This window comes from Centropristis striata, chromosome 15, assembly GCF_030273125.1.
Source record: "Centropristis striata isolate RG_2023a ecotype Rhode Island chromosome 15, C.striata_1.0, whole genome shotgun sequence".
In the NCBI taxonomy this organism is placed as follows: Eukaryota; Metazoa; Chordata; class Actinopteri; order Perciformes; family Serranidae; genus Centropristis; species Centropristis striata.
In genome coordinates, this window is record NC_081531.1 from 2,533,779 (window position 1) to 2,552,065 (window position 18,287).

The 18,287-nt window shown below is 38.0% G+C and overlaps 4 protein-coding genes across 6 annotated transcripts; 2 read left to right on the plus strand and 2 right to left on the minus strand.

Annotated features, from left to right (window-relative positions):
- Positions 1-1,134: 1,134 nt before the first annotated feature.
- On the plus strand, positions 1,135-3,350 carry LOC131986337 (small ribosomal subunit protein uS11-like). Its single transcript, XM_059351234.1, is given in 4 exon segments — positions 1,135-1,307; positions 1,884-2,002; positions 2,236-2,346; positions 3,244-3,350. Coding segments are annotated over 4 exon segments (447 nt in total). The 5' UTR covers positions 1,135-1,158; the 3' UTR covers positions 3,312-3,350.
- Positions 2,416-8,032, minus strand: LOC131986331 (E3 ubiquitin-protein ligase TRIM35-like). 2 transcript variants are annotated; one of them, XM_059351225.1, is made up of 2 exons: positions 6,419-8,032; positions 2,416-3,237 (listed from the first exon to the last, which is right to left on the minus strand). In XM_059351225.1, exons 1-2 carry the CDS (start codon positions 7,787-7,789, stop codon positions 2,998-3,000), a joined length of 1,611 nt encoding a protein of 536 aa, XP_059207208.1. In that variant the 5' UTR covers positions 7,790-8,032; the 3' UTR covers positions 2,416-2,997. The 2 variants fall into 2 exon arrangements, with proteins under 2 accessions (XP_059207208.1, XP_059207209.1); XM_059351226.1 differs by lacking the exon at positions 2,416-3,237 and having other exon boundaries at positions 5,626-8,032.
- Positions 8,033-9,740: 1,708 nt separating this feature from the next.
- Positions 9,741-12,482, plus strand: LOC131986336 (small ribosomal subunit protein uS11). The gene is made up of 4 exons (XM_059351233.1): positions 9,741-9,912; positions 10,487-10,648; positions 11,375-11,451; positions 12,374-12,482. The coding sequence occupies exons 1-4, from the start codon at positions 9,764-9,766 to the stop codon at positions 12,439-12,441; spliced, it is 456 nt and encodes a 151-aa protein (XP_059207216.1). The 5' UTR covers positions 9,741-9,763; the 3' UTR covers positions 12,442-12,482.
- LOC131986333 (nuclear factor 7, ovary-like) lies at positions 11,484-17,226 on the minus strand. Of its 2 annotated transcripts, XM_059351228.1 has the most exons (2): positions 15,626-17,226; positions 11,484-12,364 (listed from the first exon to the last, which is right to left on the minus strand). In XM_059351228.1, exons 1-2 carry the CDS (start codon positions 16,988-16,990, stop codon positions 12,140-12,142), a joined length of 1,590 nt encoding a protein of 529 aa, XP_059207211.1. In that variant the 5' UTR covers positions 16,991-17,226; the 3' UTR covers positions 11,484-12,139. The 2 variants fall into 2 exon arrangements, with proteins under 2 accessions (XP_059207211.1, XP_059207210.1); XM_059351227.1 differs by lacking the exon at positions 11,484-12,364 and having other exon boundaries at positions 14,929-17,226.
- Between the last annotated feature and the right edge of the window lie 1,061 nt (positions 17,227-18,287).

Below are 18,287 nucleotides of genomic sequence, written 5' to 3' on the forward strand. Positions count from 1 at the left end.
TTAATATATTCCCTCATTTATCTGAGAAAATTACAATTTAACTGGCGTGATTTGAAGTTGAAGGCAGTTTTTTAGGGATTTCATTGATCATCAGCAGCAACTTTTAAAAACAATCTTGTGAATCTTATTGTCCTGATGAAAGTTGTTTATAAAACCTGCATATCAAACATATTTGTGCTGGAAGTTGAGATCAAACAGGAAATAAATTGAGTAAAATTTGACTCAATTTTTCTTTTTTTTTCCAAGTTTCTTTTAGAGGAGTTCAGGTTTAAAGAGTTCCTGAACCAACTTTGTGTTTTTACTGCTCTTTGTGTACATTTAACCCATTAAGAAAAAATATATTTTTCCAAACAAAAGTTTCCTGCTAAGGGCCGACGTTCAACTTAGTCAATTCCCAGTTTTTCCCCATTCCCATCAATTCCTGTTGATTCCAATGAAAAGTTTCCAGCTTTGACAATTCAACAGTATTTTCCAACCAAAGACGACTTTGTTGCTGTTTATTTTCTGTCAATTCTTTATTTTTGGTTTTTCCCTCCAATCGATTTCCACTCGTCTGTGAATCCTGTTGCTTTTCATCTGTTACATGTTTTTTTTTTTAAAAATCAAATTTTTTATTGTGCAATAATACAATACAGTGATATAGACAGACAGGGAGTGAATAATAAACAACAAAATGGTACCTGTGTGTTTCAGTTATAGATCTAGCAGTTAAGTATTAATATATGATGATAAATATTATGTATCATTATTAGGCAGAGAAAGCAGTACTACTAAAATGTAAGTAGAATTAAAAATATATATATATATATATTAGGGTTGTCACAATACTAAAATGTTCAACTTGATACCGATACTCAGGAAAATATTCGGTTCTCGATACCACCAGGATAAAAACAAAGACCCCAAAATTTACCAGAAATATTGTTATTAACAAGAAACATGCAACATGTAAAAATGAACAGAACCACAGGTTAAATATTTATAATAAAAACAGTTAAAAGAAACTGCAACTATGATAACAAGCTTCAGATACTTGATACTTCTGACGACCCTAATAATAGTAATAATAATAATTAAATCGGTTACATGTTTAATAAACGAGGAACGTCCAAATTTGGTATTTTCTCTGATGTTGAACCGTGTTGTGCTCCTCAGACGATGGCTCCTCGTAAAGGGAAGGAGAAGAAGGAGGAGCAGGTGATCAGTCTGGGTCCTCAGGTGGCTGAAGGAGAGAACGTGTTTGGAGTTTGTCACATTTTCGCCTCCTTCAACGACACCTTCGTCCACGTCACCGACCTCTCCGGGAAGTACGTCCTGTTTCCTCTTTCCTCTTTTTCTGAACGCGTGATGAGATTCAAACTGCTCATATTTTATCTCAACATTAATGTCTAGAAATCCAGTTAGAAAATAAGTTTCCTTCAGTGAGAGCTGTCTGTACATAGTCATGGAAACCATTATTAGACCACAACAAACAAAACACAAATAGCTGTGAGAATTTAGAGCTGATATTTAGACATTTTCCATGTTTTCTTGATGATGATTCTGGTTTTTATCAATAAAACCATGTTAAATATCTAGATATCAGCTCTAAAATTAAACTCTGATCAGATATTTTTGTTGTATTTGTCCAAACAAATGTCCCTTTAGTTGTTTCAGGTATTAAAATGAACAAGAAATGGAAGAAAACAAGGAGTTCTAATCATTTTTTCTTTGACTGTTTATTCAGCTGACTTTTGTAAACATTTCCCAAAGCATCATGGGAGCTGTAGTCCCTGAACTACAAGTTGATATTAAAGAGGAAGACTTGATGTATTTAGAGCTCCGGGCCTCAGACAGGAAGTGTTTGTGTGTGTGTGTGTTCTGATTGGCCGCTGCGTCTCCAGGGAGACGATCTGCCGTGTGACCGGCGGGATGAAGGTGAAGGCGGACAGAGACGAGTCGTCTCTGCTCACCTGTCTGTCTGCCTGCTCACCTGTCTGTCTGTCTGCTCACCTGTCTGTCTGTCTGCTCACCTGTCTGTCTGTCTGTCTGCTCACCTGTCTGTCTATCTGCTCACCTGTCTGTCTATCTGCTCACCTGTCTATCTGCTCACCTGTCTGTCTGTCTGCTCACCTGTCTGTCTGCTCACCTGTCTATCTGCTCACCTGTCTGTCTGCTGACTTGTTCCTGATGATTGTTTTATATAAATGGATCTCAAAGTCTCTAAACAACGATCAGGCGTATTGATCCGATCAGATGAAGTTATTGATTATTGATTCTTGTGTTTCAGGACAAAGACTCCTGGTCCTGGAGCTCAGTCTGCTCTCAGAGCTCTGGCTCGGTCCGGCATGAAGATCGGACGCATCGGTGAGACACACACACACACACACACACACACACACACACACACACACACACACACACACACACACACATTCTTGTACTATCTTTGTGAGGACCCTCATTGGAACTACCAAGGTTATAATAGTTTTGGATTTTTCATTAGTTTTAGTTTTAATTTTGTTGTGAATTTTTGTTTTCAAATCCAGTTAGTTTTAATTATTCTTCAGAGTGAGTTGTCTAGTTTAGTTTTTACTAGTTGTAGTGTTTTGTAATGGGGTATTTGTTGGGTGGGAGATTAAAAGAGGTCACAGTAAATGTTTCCTTTATCTCCTTTGTCTGATCCATCTTCATTATGTATGAAAAAAGTTGACAAAGAGGAAAACGAAGGACATTTTCACTATAATTTTAGTTAGTTTTGTAACCACACAATACAGTTTCAGTTAATTATCATTATCATTTAACCTTTAACCCTTAAAACAAAGTCTGAAATCTAAAAAAAGCCTTTAAAGAAGTGAGGACCGGCTGAAATGTCCTCACTCTGTTGGTTAAAAACGTGTCCCGGTCCTCACTATGTAGGAAGTACAAGAACACACACAACACACACAGAGTAACACAACACACACAGTCCTAATAGTTCTGTAATGTTTAAAATGAACCTTTGGAGGTCTGAAACGTTTAATTTTCAGCCTCCTGGTGTTTATAAAGGCGTCCATGAATAAAATGTATTAATAAAAGATCTTCACAGTAAAACAAGGATTCACTCAAATCTGCTTGTTTCTGTATGAAACGTGTGTAAAAGTGTAACGTTGGAGGTTTTAAATGTTGTTCCCTGCGTCTGTCTGACTCCTGGTTCTCCTTGTGCTCCTCCTCCTTCTGCTCCTCCTTCTGCTCCTCCTTCTGCTCCTCCTTCTGCTCCTCCAGAGGACGTCACTCCGATCCCGTCAGACTCCACCAGGAGGAAGGGCGGACGTCGCGGTCGCCGGCTGTAAAACGTCACCAAGATTTTCTGACAATAAAAAGTTTAAAGCCAGAGTTTGTCTGCAGAGTTTCTGAAACCAACTTCATCTGCTTTCTAACTTCTTGTTGTTGTTTAATTGAAACGTGACACAAAGTCAAAAATGTAGTTTTTCTTTCTTCAAAAAATGACTTAGGTTCAGATTTTCTGTTTTTATTTTTATTTTTATTTTTTTTGTTCTTTAATCGGCAGTGAAGAGGGTCATAAAGTCACACAAGAAGTTAAATAAAAAATTAAATATCATAAAATTGCAGAGTTTGATGTGCAGCTTTAGTTAAATGGTAAAGGTCATTTATAAAAATATACGTCACCATCGTCTGTAAACAAATTTGTATATATAGCATGTTGATTTTGTCAAAAATTGGCAAATTTTAAAATGCTAGAAATGTTCCAATTATAGTCTGTTGATACATATTTGAACATAATATAGTCAGAAATGACAGAACACCATATTATGGGACGTCCAAAAACTGAAATAAGTCATTATAGCATGTCGATTTTTGTCAAATTCCTAAAAAGGCCAGAAATTTCCAAATTATAGTCTGTTAAGGTTATAAGTCTGTAAAAGTCAGTATAGTATGGATTTGAAAATCATTGTTTTTTTTGTTTTTTTTACAGCGTCTGAACTTTTGGGGAATCAGAGTTGATTTTTTTTAATTAGTGAGACTTAAAACAAGCTCATATTTGAACAAATTGACGCAGATTTATTAATAAAAGATCAGCCTTTGTTGATTCTCAGAGGGGAAAAAAGTTGCAGCAGCAGAAATATTAAGAGGTGTTTAAAGTAAAAAATAAAATGTACAATTATAGACAGTTACGAGTTAATGGATTAGTCAGCACTGTTGGTAAACAGTAAACTGGTTTATAGCATGTCAATTTTTGTCAAATTTAAAAATGGGTCAATTATAGTCTGATACATATTCCTGTAAGTCGCTTTGGATAAAAGCGTCTGCTAAATGACTAAATGTTAATGTAAATGGAGCATAATATGGGCAGAAAAGACAGAAAAACACCATATTATGCAATGTCGAAAAAATGACCCCCTCAAAAAAAAGTATATCATGTTGATTTTTGACAAAAATGGTCAAATTTCAAAATGGCTAAAAATGGTTATTAATACTAACATCAAGGTTAAAGGAACATTTACATAAATAAAAGCAGTAAATCTTGATGTTGAACCACTCAAACTTTGGCCATTTGATGCTATTTTGGGTCCTTTACCTTCCTGACAGTGAATACGGGTCAGGAAATCTCACAGCATTGTTAAACATATTAGAGCATGATATGGGCAGAAATAACAGAAAAACACCAGATTATGGGACGTCCAAACATCACCACCTAAAGTCATGCTATAGCATCCATTTTTGTATAAAATGGTCAAATTTTAAAATGCTTAAAATGGGTTGATTATAGTCTGTTGATACATATTAGAGCATAATATGGCCAGAAATAGTGAAAAACACCATATTATGGGACGTCCAAAAATGACCCCCTCAAAAAAAAGTCATGTTCATTTTTGTCAAAAATGGTCAAATTTCAAAATGGCTAAAAATGGTTATTATTAATACTAATAACAAGGTTAAAGGTGTTCACATTATTGTGTCCACTCCCTGTAGGTGCAGTTCAGTCTGTCGGCCAGCAGGAGGCAGCAACACACTGATAACATGCAGAGTTTCTCCTGCACTAAATGTGTTGTTGTGTCCTCTAGTGTGTGAGTCTTTGTGCGTCCTGGGGACCATAAACAGTCTGTGAGCTGCATCAATCAGCTCTGAGTGGAGGACGGATGGCTGACACACTAGACTCACAATAAGCAGCAACACAACACAAGAGCTGACACACAATCACACAAAATACACAAATCTACTGAATGTCTTTGACACTAAATCACAGCACAGATTTTTCTCTGCTGCTCTAAAGGTCTAAAGGAGTCTGAATGATTCTGGAGGAGTTTAAACATTTCTATTCTAAAACATCTTGTGCTGCTCAAATCTGCATAAATATAATGTCTCTATAATCTCAAGTCCTCACAAGTTAATTTACAGGCCCAAAAATAATAATTCCCTACATCAATGGTGCCCATGACATGAATTTGAAACCTACTGAATGCAGCAAGTAAAAACATTTAAAATAGTTGAATAAAATATAAAAACCTACATCATTAATTGTGTAAATGTTCAGTCAGGAATTCATTAATTTCACATCATCGAGTCGATCTGTTTATGATTTTAAATCCTCTTTATAAAAAACACTGATACGCCACATTTAAGACTTTTGTTTTTATTACAGAACTCAAACATTTCTGACATTTAAGCCACGCCCACAAACCTGACCCGCCCTTCACAATAAAAGCCCAATAATGCATAAACAGTGAAAATGCCATAAAGTTAATTAGTTTAATTTCAAATATGAAGCAGAACATGAAAGTCGTTAATTAATTTTTTTTTTACACAATATTAATTAATGCTTTATGGTCTCAAATTTTAAATGACAGTAAATTACATGTAAAAATACAAAAAATACACATATTGCTGAATGTAAGACTAATGAAACTTTCTGTTTTTTACAGTGAAACTTTAAATTTAACTTTTAAAAAAATGACAAAATAAATCATCAGAAAACTGTAAAAAGTCTGGCAGCAAAAGTTGTCAAACACTTAAAGTAAAAAACACTTTAGTTACTCTACAGAAGTATATATTTAAATACAGATATTAATTGTATATTATCTGTATTTTTAACTAAATTATCAGTAAAATAACTTGTTTCCTTTTATTCGACAGTATTTTTTATACATAACACTCAAACACCAATAAAAGATAAAAACAATCAATGAGATTGATTTTTTTTTTTTTTTTACAGAGAATTCACTTTAAAGATTTGATCAATAATCGATCAGGAAACCACAGAGACGCCTGCCAGTCAGAGTGATTGACAGCTCTTTGTGATGTGACATCATCATGACATCATCATGACATCATTTCCTCACACTGACAGAGAAACAAACGTCCCGAGGACAACGTGGTCACATGTTCCTCAAAGACTTCAGACGATGCTGATCGTCTATTCCTGTTGTCCTGCAGCCACAGAGACCTTCACTGGTAAAACCTGCAGATTCTTCAGATCATAATTCTTAAAATATGGAAACATCGTCTCAGTGAAAGTGTGTGTGAAGGTGTGTATGTGTGTGTTAGTGTCAGCATCAGAGAACGACAGCTTTCCTCTGTTCCAGTCCAGATTCACTCTGATCCTCTGAGACTTCTTCTGAACTACGAGAACAGTTCGTCCATCTGATGGTGACTCTGAGTAGTATTTATCTCCATACAACCGTATTCTCCATAATCCAGACCGTATGTCTCCTCTCCTCTGGACAGACTCTGCTAACACACCCAGATACCAGTATGTATTGTCTCCAACCTGGACCTCCCAGCTGTGAGTCCCTGAGTTAAAGCCCTCAGAGCCCAGAACAGCCCAGGAATTATTAGTCCTCTCTGGATTATCAGGAAGCTGCTGTCTCTCTCCTCGTCTCAGACTGGTCAGATCTTCTGACAGGATGAGTCCTGTACCAGCAGTGTTTGGGTCCAGAACAACAGGACTGTAGGAGACCAGGTCCTTCATCTTGTTCCAGATGTTGAAGGCCAGGTTGCCCAGGTGTTTGGCCTGGTCTATCAGAGCTCCTGAGGGCAGCTGTGGATCCTCCAGCAGGGGGCGCTGCTGGACTCTTTCCACTGCAGCCTTGTAGTTGTGCAGGAATGAGACGTGTTCAGCTCTCAGCTGGTCCTCTGTGGCTCTGACTGTGTCTGAAAGAGCTGCTATCTCTCTGCTCAGAGCCTCCATCTTCTCCTTCATCATCTGACTCTTCTGCTCCTCTTCCTCCCTCAGTGCAGCCATCCTGGCCTCCTCTTCCTCTTCTAGAAACTGGTGGAGCTTCTTAAACTGCTCCTTAATCTGCGTCTCTGTGTGTCGGGCCTGGACCTGAATGTGTTCTGCTGTTTGATCAAACTTCACTTTAACTTCTTCAAAACTCTTTAACTTCTTCTTTAAAGGCTTCAGAGTTTTCTGAAGTTCCTTCTTGTGTTGTTCTGCAGCTTCATTGATGGGTCTGATTGTGTGCTTGGAGTGTTTTTCTGAGTCTCTGCAGACGAGACACACTGGCTGCTGATGGTCCAGACAGAAGAGTTTGAGTTTCTCAGAGTGCAGACTGCAGAGAGCCTCTGAAGCTCTCTGATCTCTCTCCTGTAAGAAACTCTCACACAGGTTCTTTAACTCCAGGTTACAAGGTGGATGATCCTTTGAAGATCTTCTCTTACAGACTGGACACTCTCTGGTTGGTTTCCCCGTCCACCAGCTCTGCAGACAGTCTCTACAGAAGCTGTGGCTGCATGACAGAAGAACAGGATCTTTAAAGATGTCGTGGCAGACAGAACAGCAGAGATCCTCCTCTAATCTGGAAGCCATTTAGTCTCTGAGTGAAGCTGAAAACACAGCAGACAAACAGCTCAGCCACTTCCTGTTCTCTCAAAGTTACTTTCACTTTCCTGTAAAACTGTCGTTCAGTTTGTGGATTCAGCAGCTGGTGAAGTGGAGCTGTTCCAGTATTCCCAGTAATCTCCTGAAGTCGTCCTCTTTCAGTCAAAGTGGAGGTTTTAGTCTGAAGCTGGATCTTATCCTCCGTCTCTCAGAGTGTGTGTGTGTCTCTTCATCTCCGTTTGGCAGAATAACAGCCTGTTTCCTGGTTTGTCTCAGGTGAGTCAGCTGAGGGGCGGAGCTTTAACACAACAGTTTATCAGGTCAGAGTCTCATTCCAAACTGGTTCATAACTGACCTGCAGATATCTGAAGGAAAATGTTTCCCCACGAGTCTCTTTACTGACATGCTGATAACAGTCAGTAAAATGTGTTGTTGTGTCCTCTTATATGTGAATCCATAAGAATGAAGGACAGTTTTTTTTCATATTTCCTGCTCTGACATCCAACAGCACAGCCAGACATTGTTACCCCTGAAACTCTTCTGTTTCCCACTATTTCCTTATTGTTTACTAGTAGTTGTTCCCTTCAGAGTTTCTGCCGACTTAAAGGAACATTTACATAAATAAAAGCAGTAAATCTTGATGTTTAACCACTCAAACTTTGGCCATTTGATGCTATTTTGTTTTGTAAGTTGCTGTTTTTTGGCTGTAAATATGTCGGTTAAGTCTGTTAAATGTTGTACTTCCAATATTTAAAATCTCCAGGTTATTTAAATGTTTTCCTCAGCTGCAGCTTCACCACAAGAAAAAGGTTTATAAGTTAAATAAAACCTTAATATATTCCCTCATTTATCTGAGAAAATTACAATTTAACTGGCGTGATTTGAAGTTGAAGGCAGTTTTTTAGGGATTTCATTGATTATCAGCAGCAACTTTTAAACACAATCTTGTGAATCTTATTGTCCTGATGAAAGTTGTTGATAAAACCTGCATATCAAACATATTTGTGCTGGAAGTTGAGATCAAACAGGAAATAAATTGAGTAAAATTTGACTCAATTTTTCCAAGTTTCTTTTAGAGGAGTTCAGGTTTAAAGAGTTCCTGAACCAACTTTGTGTTTTTACTGCTCTTTGTGTACATTTAACCCATTAAGAAAAAATATATTTTTCCAAACAAAAGTTTCCCGCTAAGGGCCGACGTTCAACTTAGTCAATTCCCAGTTTTTCCCCGTTCCCATCAATTCCTGTTGATTCCAATGAAAAGTTTCCAGCTTTGACAATTCAACAGCATTTTCCAACCAAAGACGACTTCGTTATTTTCTGTCAATTCTTCATTTGTTTTTCCCTCCAATCGATTTCCACTAGTGTCTGTGAATCCTGTTGCCTTTCATCTGTTACATGTTTTTTTTTTTTTTTAAATCAAATTTTTTATTGTGCAATAATACAATACAGTGATATAGACAGACAGGGAGTGAATAAGAAACGACAAAATGGTAGCCGTGTGTTTCAGTTATAGATCTAGCAGTTAAGTATTAATATATGATAATAAATATTATGTATCGTTATTAGGCAGAGAAAGCAGTACTACTAAAATGTAAGTATTTAAAAAATATATATATTAGGCTTGTCACAATACTAAAATGTTCAACTCGATACCGATACTCAGGAAAATATTCGGTACTCGATACCACCAGGATAAAAACAAAGACCCCAAAATTTACCAGAAATATTGTTATTAACAAGAAAAATGCAACATGTAAAATGAACAGAAGCACAGGTTAAATATTTATAATAAAAACAGTTAAAAGAAACTGCAGCTATGATAACAAGCTTCAGATACTCGATACTTTTGACGACCCTAATAATAGTAATAATAATAATTAGATTGGTTACGTGTTTAATAAACGAGGAACGTCCAAATTTGGTGTTTTCTCTGATGTTGAACCGTGTTGTGCTCCTCAGACGATGGCTCCTCGTAAAGGAAAGGAGAAGAAGGAGGAGCAGGTGATCAGTCTGGGTCCTCAGGTGGCTGAAGGAGAGAACGTGTTTGGAGTTTGTCACATTTTCGCCTCCTTCAACGACACCTTCGTCCACGTCACCGACCTCTCCGGGAAGTACGTCCTGTTTCCTCTTTCCTCTTTTTCTGAAACGCGTGATGAGATTCAAACTGCTCATATTTTATCTCAACATTAATGTCTAGAAATCCAGTTAGAAAATAAGTTTTCTTCAGTGAGAGCTGTCTGTACATAGTCATGGAAACCATTATTAGACCACAACAAACAAAACACAAATAGCTGTGAGAATTTAGAGCTGATATTTAGACATTTTTCATGTTTTCTTGATGATGATTCTGGTTTTTATCAATAAAACCATGTTAATATCTAGATATCAGCTCTTAAATTAAACTCTGATCAGATATTTTTGTTGTATTTGTCCAAACAAATGTCCCTTTAGTTGTATCAGGTATTAAAATGAACAAGAAATGGAAGAAAACAAGGAGTTCTAATCATTTTTTCTTTGACTGTTTATTCAGCTGACTTTTGTAAACATTTCCCAAAGCATCATGGGAGCTGTAGTCCCTGAACTACAAGTTGATATTAAAGAGGAAGACTTGATGTATTTAGAGCTCCGGGCCTCAGACAGGAAGTGTTTGTGTGTGTGTGTTCTGATTGGCCGCTGCGTCTCCAGGGAGACGATCTGCCGTGTGACCGGCGGGATGAAGGTGAAGGCGGACAGAGACGAGTCGTCTCCGTACGCCGCCATGTTGGCCGCTCAGGACGTCGCTCAGCGCTGCAAAGAGCTCGGCATCACGGCGCTGCACATCAAGCTGAGGGCCACCGGGGGGAACAGGTACCTGTCTGTCTGCTCACCTGTCTGTCTGTCTGCTCACCTGTCTGTCTGTCTGCTCACCTGTCTGTCTGTCTGCTCACCTGTCTGTCTGTCTGCTCACCTGTCTGTCTGTCTGTCTGTCTGCTCACCTGTCTGTCTGCTCACCTGTCTGTCTGTCTGTCTGCTCACCTGTCTGTCTGTCTGTCTGCTCACCTGTCTGTCTGTCTGCTCGTCTGTCTGTCTGCTCACCTGTCTGTCTGTCTGTCTGCTCACCTGTCTGTCTGTCTGTCTGCTCACCTGTCTGTCTGTCTGTCTGCTCACCTGTCTGTCTGTCTGCTCGTCTGTCTGTCTGCTCACCTGTCTGTCTGCTCACCTGTCTGTCTGCTCACCTGTCTGTCTGTCTGCTCACCTTTCTGTCTGTCTGCTCACCTGTCTGTCTGTCTGTCTGCTCACCTGTCTGTCTGTCTGCTCATCTGTCTGTCTGCTCACCTGTCTGTCTGCTCACCTGTCTGTCTGCTCACCTGTCTGTCTGTCTGCTCACCTGTCTGTCTATCTGCTCACCTGTCTGTCTGTCTGCTCACCTGTCTGTCTGTCTGCTCACCTGTCTGTCTGTCTGCTCACCTGTCTGTCTGTCTGCTGACTTGTTCCAGATTGTTTTATATAAATGGATCTCAAAGTCTCTAAACAACGATCAGGCGTATTGATCCGATCAGATGAAGTTATTGATTATTGATTCTTGTGTTTCAGGACAAAGACTCCTGGTCCTGGAGCTCAGTCTGCTCTCAGAGCTCTGGCTCGGTCCGGCATGAAGATCGGACGCATCGGTGAGACACACACACACACACACACACACACACACACACACACACACACACACACACAGTAACACACACACACATTCTTGTACTCCTATCTTTGTGAGGACCCTCATTGGAACTACCAAGGTTATAATAGTTTTGGATTTTTCATCAGTTTTAGTTTTAATTTTGTTGTGATTTTTTGTTTTCAGATCCAGTTAGTTTAATGAGTTTTTAGAGTGAGTTTGCTAGTTTTAGTTTATTTTTTGTTTTTTAAATGCTTTAGTTTTAGTTTAGTTTTTATTAGTTGTAGTTTTTTGTAATGGGGTATTTGTTGGGTGGGAGATTAAAAGAGGTCACAGTAAATTTTGCCTTTATTTCCTTTGTCTGATCCATCTTCATTATGTATGAAAAAAGTTGACAAAGAGGAAAACGAAGGACATTTTCACTATAATTTTAGTTCGTTTTGTAACCACACAATACAGTTTCAGTTAATTATCATGATCATGTAACCTTTAACCCTTAAAACAAAGTCTGAAATCTCAAAAAAGCCTTTAAAGAAGTGAGGACCGGCTGAAATGTCCTCACTCTGTTGGTTAAAAACGTGTCCCGGTCCTCACTATGTAGGAAGTACAAGAACACACACAGAGTAACACAACACACAGTCCTAATAGTTCTGTAATGTTTAAAATGAACCTTTGGAGGTCTGAAACGTTTAATTTTCAGCCTCCTGGTGTTTATAAAGGCGTCCATGAATAAAATGTATTAATAAAAGATCTTCACAGTAAAACAAGGATTCACTCAAATCTGCTTGTTTCTGTATGAAACGTGTGTAAAAGTGTAAAGTTAGAGGTTTTAAATGTTGTTCCCTGCGTCTGTCTGACTCCTGCTCCTCCTTCTGCTCCTCCTCCTTCTGCTCCTCCTTCTGCTCCTCCTTCTGCTCCTCCAGAGGACGTCACTCCGATCCCGTCAGACTCCACCAGGAGGAAGGGCGGACGTCGCGGTCGCCGGCTGTAAAACGTCACCAAGATTTTCTGACAATAAAAAGTTTAAAGCCAGAGTTTGTCTGCAGAGTTTCTGAAACCAACTTCATCTGTTTTCTAACTTCTTGTTGTTTTTTAATTGAAACGTGACACAAAGTCAAAGATGTAGTTTTTCTTTCTTCAAAAAGTGACTTTGGTTCAGATTTTCTTTTGATTTTTTTTTGTTCTTTAATCGGCAGTGAAGAGGGTCATAAAGTCACACAAGAAGTTAAATAAAAATTAAATATTCATAAAATTGCAGAGTTTGATGTGCAGCTTTAGTTAAATGGTAAAGGTCATTTATAAAAATATACGTCACCATCGTCGGTAAACAAATTTGTGTATATAGCATGTTGATTTTGTCAAATTGGCAAATTTTAAAATGCTAAAAATGTTCCAATTATAGTCTGTTGATACATATTTGAGCATAATATGGTCAGAAATGACAGAACACCATATTATGGGACGTCCAAAAACTGAAATAAGTCATTATAGCATGTCGATTTTTGTCAAATAACTAAAAAGGCCAGAAATGAAAAATAAAGTAATATATAATATAATATAATGCAATAATATTATAAATAAATAAATGAAAAATATAGTCTGTTAAGGTTATAAGTCTGTAAAAGTCAGTATAGTATGGATTTGAAAATCATTGTTTTGTTTTGTTGTTTTTTACAGCGTCTGAACTTTTGGGGAATCAGAGTTGATTTTTTTTAATTAGTGAGACTTAAAACGAGCTCATATTTGAACAAATAGACGCAGATTTATTAATAAAATATCAGCCTTTGTTGATTCTCAGAGGGGAAAAAAGTTGCAGCAGCAGAAATATTAAGAGGTGTTTAAAGTAAAAAATAAAATGTACAATTATAGACAGTTACGAGTTAATGGATTAGTCAGCATTGTTGGTAAACAGTAAACTGGTTTATAGCATGTCAATTTTTGTCAAAAATTTAAAAATGGGTCAATTATAGTCTGATACATATTCCTGTAAGTCGCTTTGGATAAAAGCGTCTGCTAAATGACTAAATGTTAATGTAAATGGAGCATAATATGGGCAGAAAAGACAGAAAAACACCATATTATGCAATGTTGAAAAAATGACCCCCTCAAATAAAAACTATATCATGTTGATTTTTGACAAAAATGGTCAAATTTCAAAATGGCTAAAAATGGTTAATACTAATATCAAGGTTAAAGGAACATTTACATAAATAAAAGCAGTAAATCTTGATGTTGAACCACTCAAACTTTGGCCATTTGATGCTATTTTGGGTCCTTTACCTTCCTGACAGTGAATACGGGTCAGGAAATCTCACAGCATTGTTAAACATATTAGAGCATGATATGGGCAGAAATAACAGAAAAACACCAGATTATGGGATGTCCAAACATCACCACCTAAAGTCATGCTATAGCATCCATTTTTGTATAAAATGGTCAAATTTTAAAATGCTTAACACGGGTTGATTATAGTGTGTTGATACATATTAGAGCATAATATGGCCAGAAATAGTGAAAAAAGACCATATTATGGGACGTCCAAAAATGACCCCCTCAAAAAAAATTCATGTTAATTTTTGTCAAAAATGGTCAAATTTCAAAATGGCTAAAAATGGTTATTATTAATACTAATAACAAGGTTAAAGGTGTTCACATTATTGTGTCCACTCCCTGTAGGTGCAGTTCAGTCTGTCGGCCAGCAGGAGGCAGCAACACACTGATAACATGCAGAGTTTCTCCTGCACTAAATGTGTTGTTGTGTCCTCTAGTGTGTGAGTCTTTGTGCGTCCTGGGGACCATAAACAGTCTGTGAGCTGCATCAATCAGCTCTGAGTGGAGGACGGATGGCTGACACACTAGACTCACAATAAGCAGCAACACAACACAAGAGCTGACACACAATCACACAAAATACACAAATCTACTGAATGTCTTTGACACTAAATCACAGCACAGATTTTTCTCTGCTGCTCTAAAGGTCTAAAGGAGTCTGAATGATTCTGGAGGAGTTTAAACATTTCTATTCTAAAACATCTTGTGCTGCTCAAATCTGCATAAATATAATGTCTCTATAATCTCAGGTCCTCACAAGATCATTTACGAGGGCAAAAATAATAATTCCCTACATTAATGGTGCCCATGACATGAATTTGAAACCTACTGAATGCAGCAAGTAAAAACATTTAAAATAGTTGAATAAAATATAAAAACCTACATCATTAATTGTGTAAATGTTCAGTCAGGAATACATTATTTTCACATCATCGAGTCGATCTGTTTATGATTTTAAATCCTCTTTATAAAAAACACTGATACGCCACATTTAAGACTTTTGTTTTTATTACAGAACTCAAACATTTCTGACATTTAAGCCACGCCCACAAACCTGACCCGCCCTTCACAATAAAAGCCCAATAATGCATGAACAGTGAAAATGCCATAAAGTTAATTAGTTTAATTTCAAATATGGAGCAGAACATGAAAGTTGAAATTTGTTAATTAATATAATAGGACAGATTTTTTTTTACACAATATTAATTAATGCTTTATGGTCTCAAATTTTAAATGACAGTAAATTACATGTAAAAATACAAAAAATACACATATTGCTGAATATAAGATTAATGAAACTTTCTCTTTTTTACAGTGAAACTTTAAATTACATGTTAAGAAATAATGACAAAATAAATCATCAGAAAACTGTAAAAAGTCTTAAAAAGTTGTCAAACACTTAAAGTAAAAAACACTTTAGTTAATCTACAGAAGTATATATTTAAATACAGATATTAATTGTATATTATCTGTATTTTTAACTAAATTATCAGTAAAATAACTTGTTTTCTGTTATTTGACAGTATTTTTTATACATAACACTCAAACACCAATAAAAGATAAAAACAATCAATGAGAATGAATTTTTTTTTTTTTTTTTTTACAGAGAATTCACTTTAAAGATTTGATCAATAATCGATCAGGAAACCACAGAGACGCCTGCCAGTCAAAGTGATTGACAGCTCTTTGTGATGTGACATCATCATGACATCATCATGACATCATTTCCTCACACTGACAGAGAAACAAACGTCCCGAGGACAACGTGGTCACATGTTCCTCAAAGACTTCAGGACGAAGCTGATCGTCTATTCCTGTTGTCCTGCAGCCACAGAGACCTTCACTGGTAAAACCTGCAGATTCTTCTGATCATAATTGGAAAAAAATGGAAACATCGTCTCAGTGAAAGTGTGTGTGAAGGTGTGTATGTGTGTGTTGGTGTCAGCATCAGAGAACGACAGCTTTCCTCTGTTCCAGTCCAGATTCACTCTGATCCTCTGAGGCTTCTTCTGCACTACGAGAGCAGTTCCTCCATCTGATGGTGAATATGATGAGTATCTATCTTCATCGAACAGTATTGTCCATAATCCAGACTCTATGTCTCTTTTCCTCTGGACAGACTCTGCTAACACACCCAGTAACCAGCTTGTATTGTCTCCAACCTGGACCTCCCAGCTGTGAGTCCCTGAGTTAAAGCCCTCAGAGCCCAGAACAGAGCAGATATAAAGACCATCAAACCTCTCTGGATTATCAGGAAGCTGCTGTCTCTCTCCTCGTCTCAGACTGGTCAGATCTTCAGACAGGATGAGTTCTGCATCAGCAGTGTTTGGGTCCAGAACAACAGGACTGTAGGAGACCAGGTCCTTCATCTTGTTCCAGATGTTGAAGGCCAGGTTGCCCAGGTGTTTGGCCTGGTCTATAAGAGCTCCTGAGGGCAGCTGTGGATCCTCCAGCAGGGGGCGCTGCTGGACTCTTTCCACTGCAGCCTTGTAGTTCTGCAGGAATGAGACGTGTTCAGCTCTCAGCTGGTCCTCTGTGGCTCTGACTGTGTCTGAAAGAGCTGCTATCTCTCTGCTCAGAGCCTCCATCTTCTCCTTCATCATCTGACTCTTCTGCTCCTCTTCCTCCCTCAGTGCAGCCATCCTGGCCTCCTCTTCCTCTTCTAGAAACTGGTGGAGCTTCTTAAACTGCTCCTTAATCTGCGTCTCTGTGCGTCGGGCCTGGACCTGAATGTGTTCTGCTGTTTGATCAAACTTCACTTTAACTTCTTTAAAAACCTCTAACTTCTTCTTTAAAGGCTCCAGAGTTTCCTGAAGTTTCTTCTTGTGTTGTTGTGCAGCTTCATCGATGGGTCTGATTGTGTGCTTGGAGTGTTTTTCTGAGTCTCTGCAGACGAGACACACTGGCTGCTGATGGTCCAGACAGAAGAGTTTGAGTTTCTCAGAGTGCAGACTGCAGAGAGCCTCTGAAGCTCTCTGATCTCTCTCCTGTAAGAAACTCTCACACAGGTTCTTTAACACCAGGTTACAAGGTGGAAGAACCTTTGAAGATCTTCTCTTACAGACGGGACACTCTCTGGTTGGTTTCCCCGTCCACCAGCTCTGCAGACAGTCTCTACAGAAGCTGTGGCTGCATGACAGAAGAACAGGATCTTTAAAGATCTCGTGGCAGACAGAACAGCAGAGATCCTCCTCTAATCTGGAAGCCATTTAGTCTCTGAGTGAAGCTGAAAACACAGCAGACAAACAGCTCAGCCACTCCCTGTTCTCTCAAAGTTACTTTCACTTTCCTGTAAAACTGTCGTTCAGTTTGTGGATTCAGCAGCTGGTGAAGTGGAGCTGTTCCAGTATTCCCAGTAATCTCCTGAAGTTGTCCTCTTTCAGTCAAAGTGGAGGTTTTAGTCTGAAGCTGGATCTTATCCTCCGTCTCTCAGAGTGTGTGTGTCTCTTCGTCTCCGTTTGGCAGAATAACAGCCTGTTTCCTGGTTTGTCTCAGGTGACTCAGCTGAGGGGCGGAGCTTTAACACAACAGTTTATCAGGTCAGAGTCTCATTCCAAACTGGTTAATAACTGACCTGCAGATATCTGAAGGAAAATGTTTCCCCACGAGTCTCTTTACTGACATGTTGATAACAGTCAGTAAAATGTGTTGTTGTGTCCTCTTATATGTGAATCCATAAGAATGAAGGACAGTTTTTTTTTCATATTTCCTGCTCTGACGTCCAACAGCACAGCCAGACATTGTTACCCCTGAAACTCTTCTGTTTCCCACTATTTCCTTATTGTTTACTAGTAGTTGTTCCCTTCAGAGTTTCTGCCGACTTAAAGGAACATTTACATAAATAAAAGCAGTAAATCTTGATGTTGAACCACTCAAACTTTGGCCATTTGATGCTATTTTGGGTCCTTTACCTTCCTGACAGTGAATACGGGTCAGGAAATCTCACAGCATTGTTAAACATATTAGAGCATGATATGGGCAGAAATAACAGAAAAACACCAGATTATGGGACGTCCAAACATCACCACCTAAAGTCATGCTATAGCATCCATTTTTGTTTAAAATGGTCAAATTTTAAAATGCTTAAAATGGGTTGATTATAGTTTGTTGATACATATTAGAGCATGATATGGCCAGAAACAGTGAAAAACACAATATTATGGGACGTCCAAAAATGACCCCCTCAAAAAAAAGTCATGTTAATTTTTGTCAAAAATGGTCAAATTTCAAAATGGCTAAAAATGGTTATTATTAATACTAATAACAAGGTTAAAGGTGTTCACATTATTGTGTCCACTCCCTGTAGGTGCAGCATTAAATATTCATAAAATTGCAGTGAGTTTGATGTGCAGCTTTAGTTAAATGGTAAAGGTCATTTATAAAAATATACGTCACCATCGTTGGTAAACAAATTTGTGTATATAGCATGTTGATTTTGTCAAAATTTGGCAAATTTTAAAATGCTAGAAATGTTCCAATTATAATCTGTTGATACATATTTGAGCA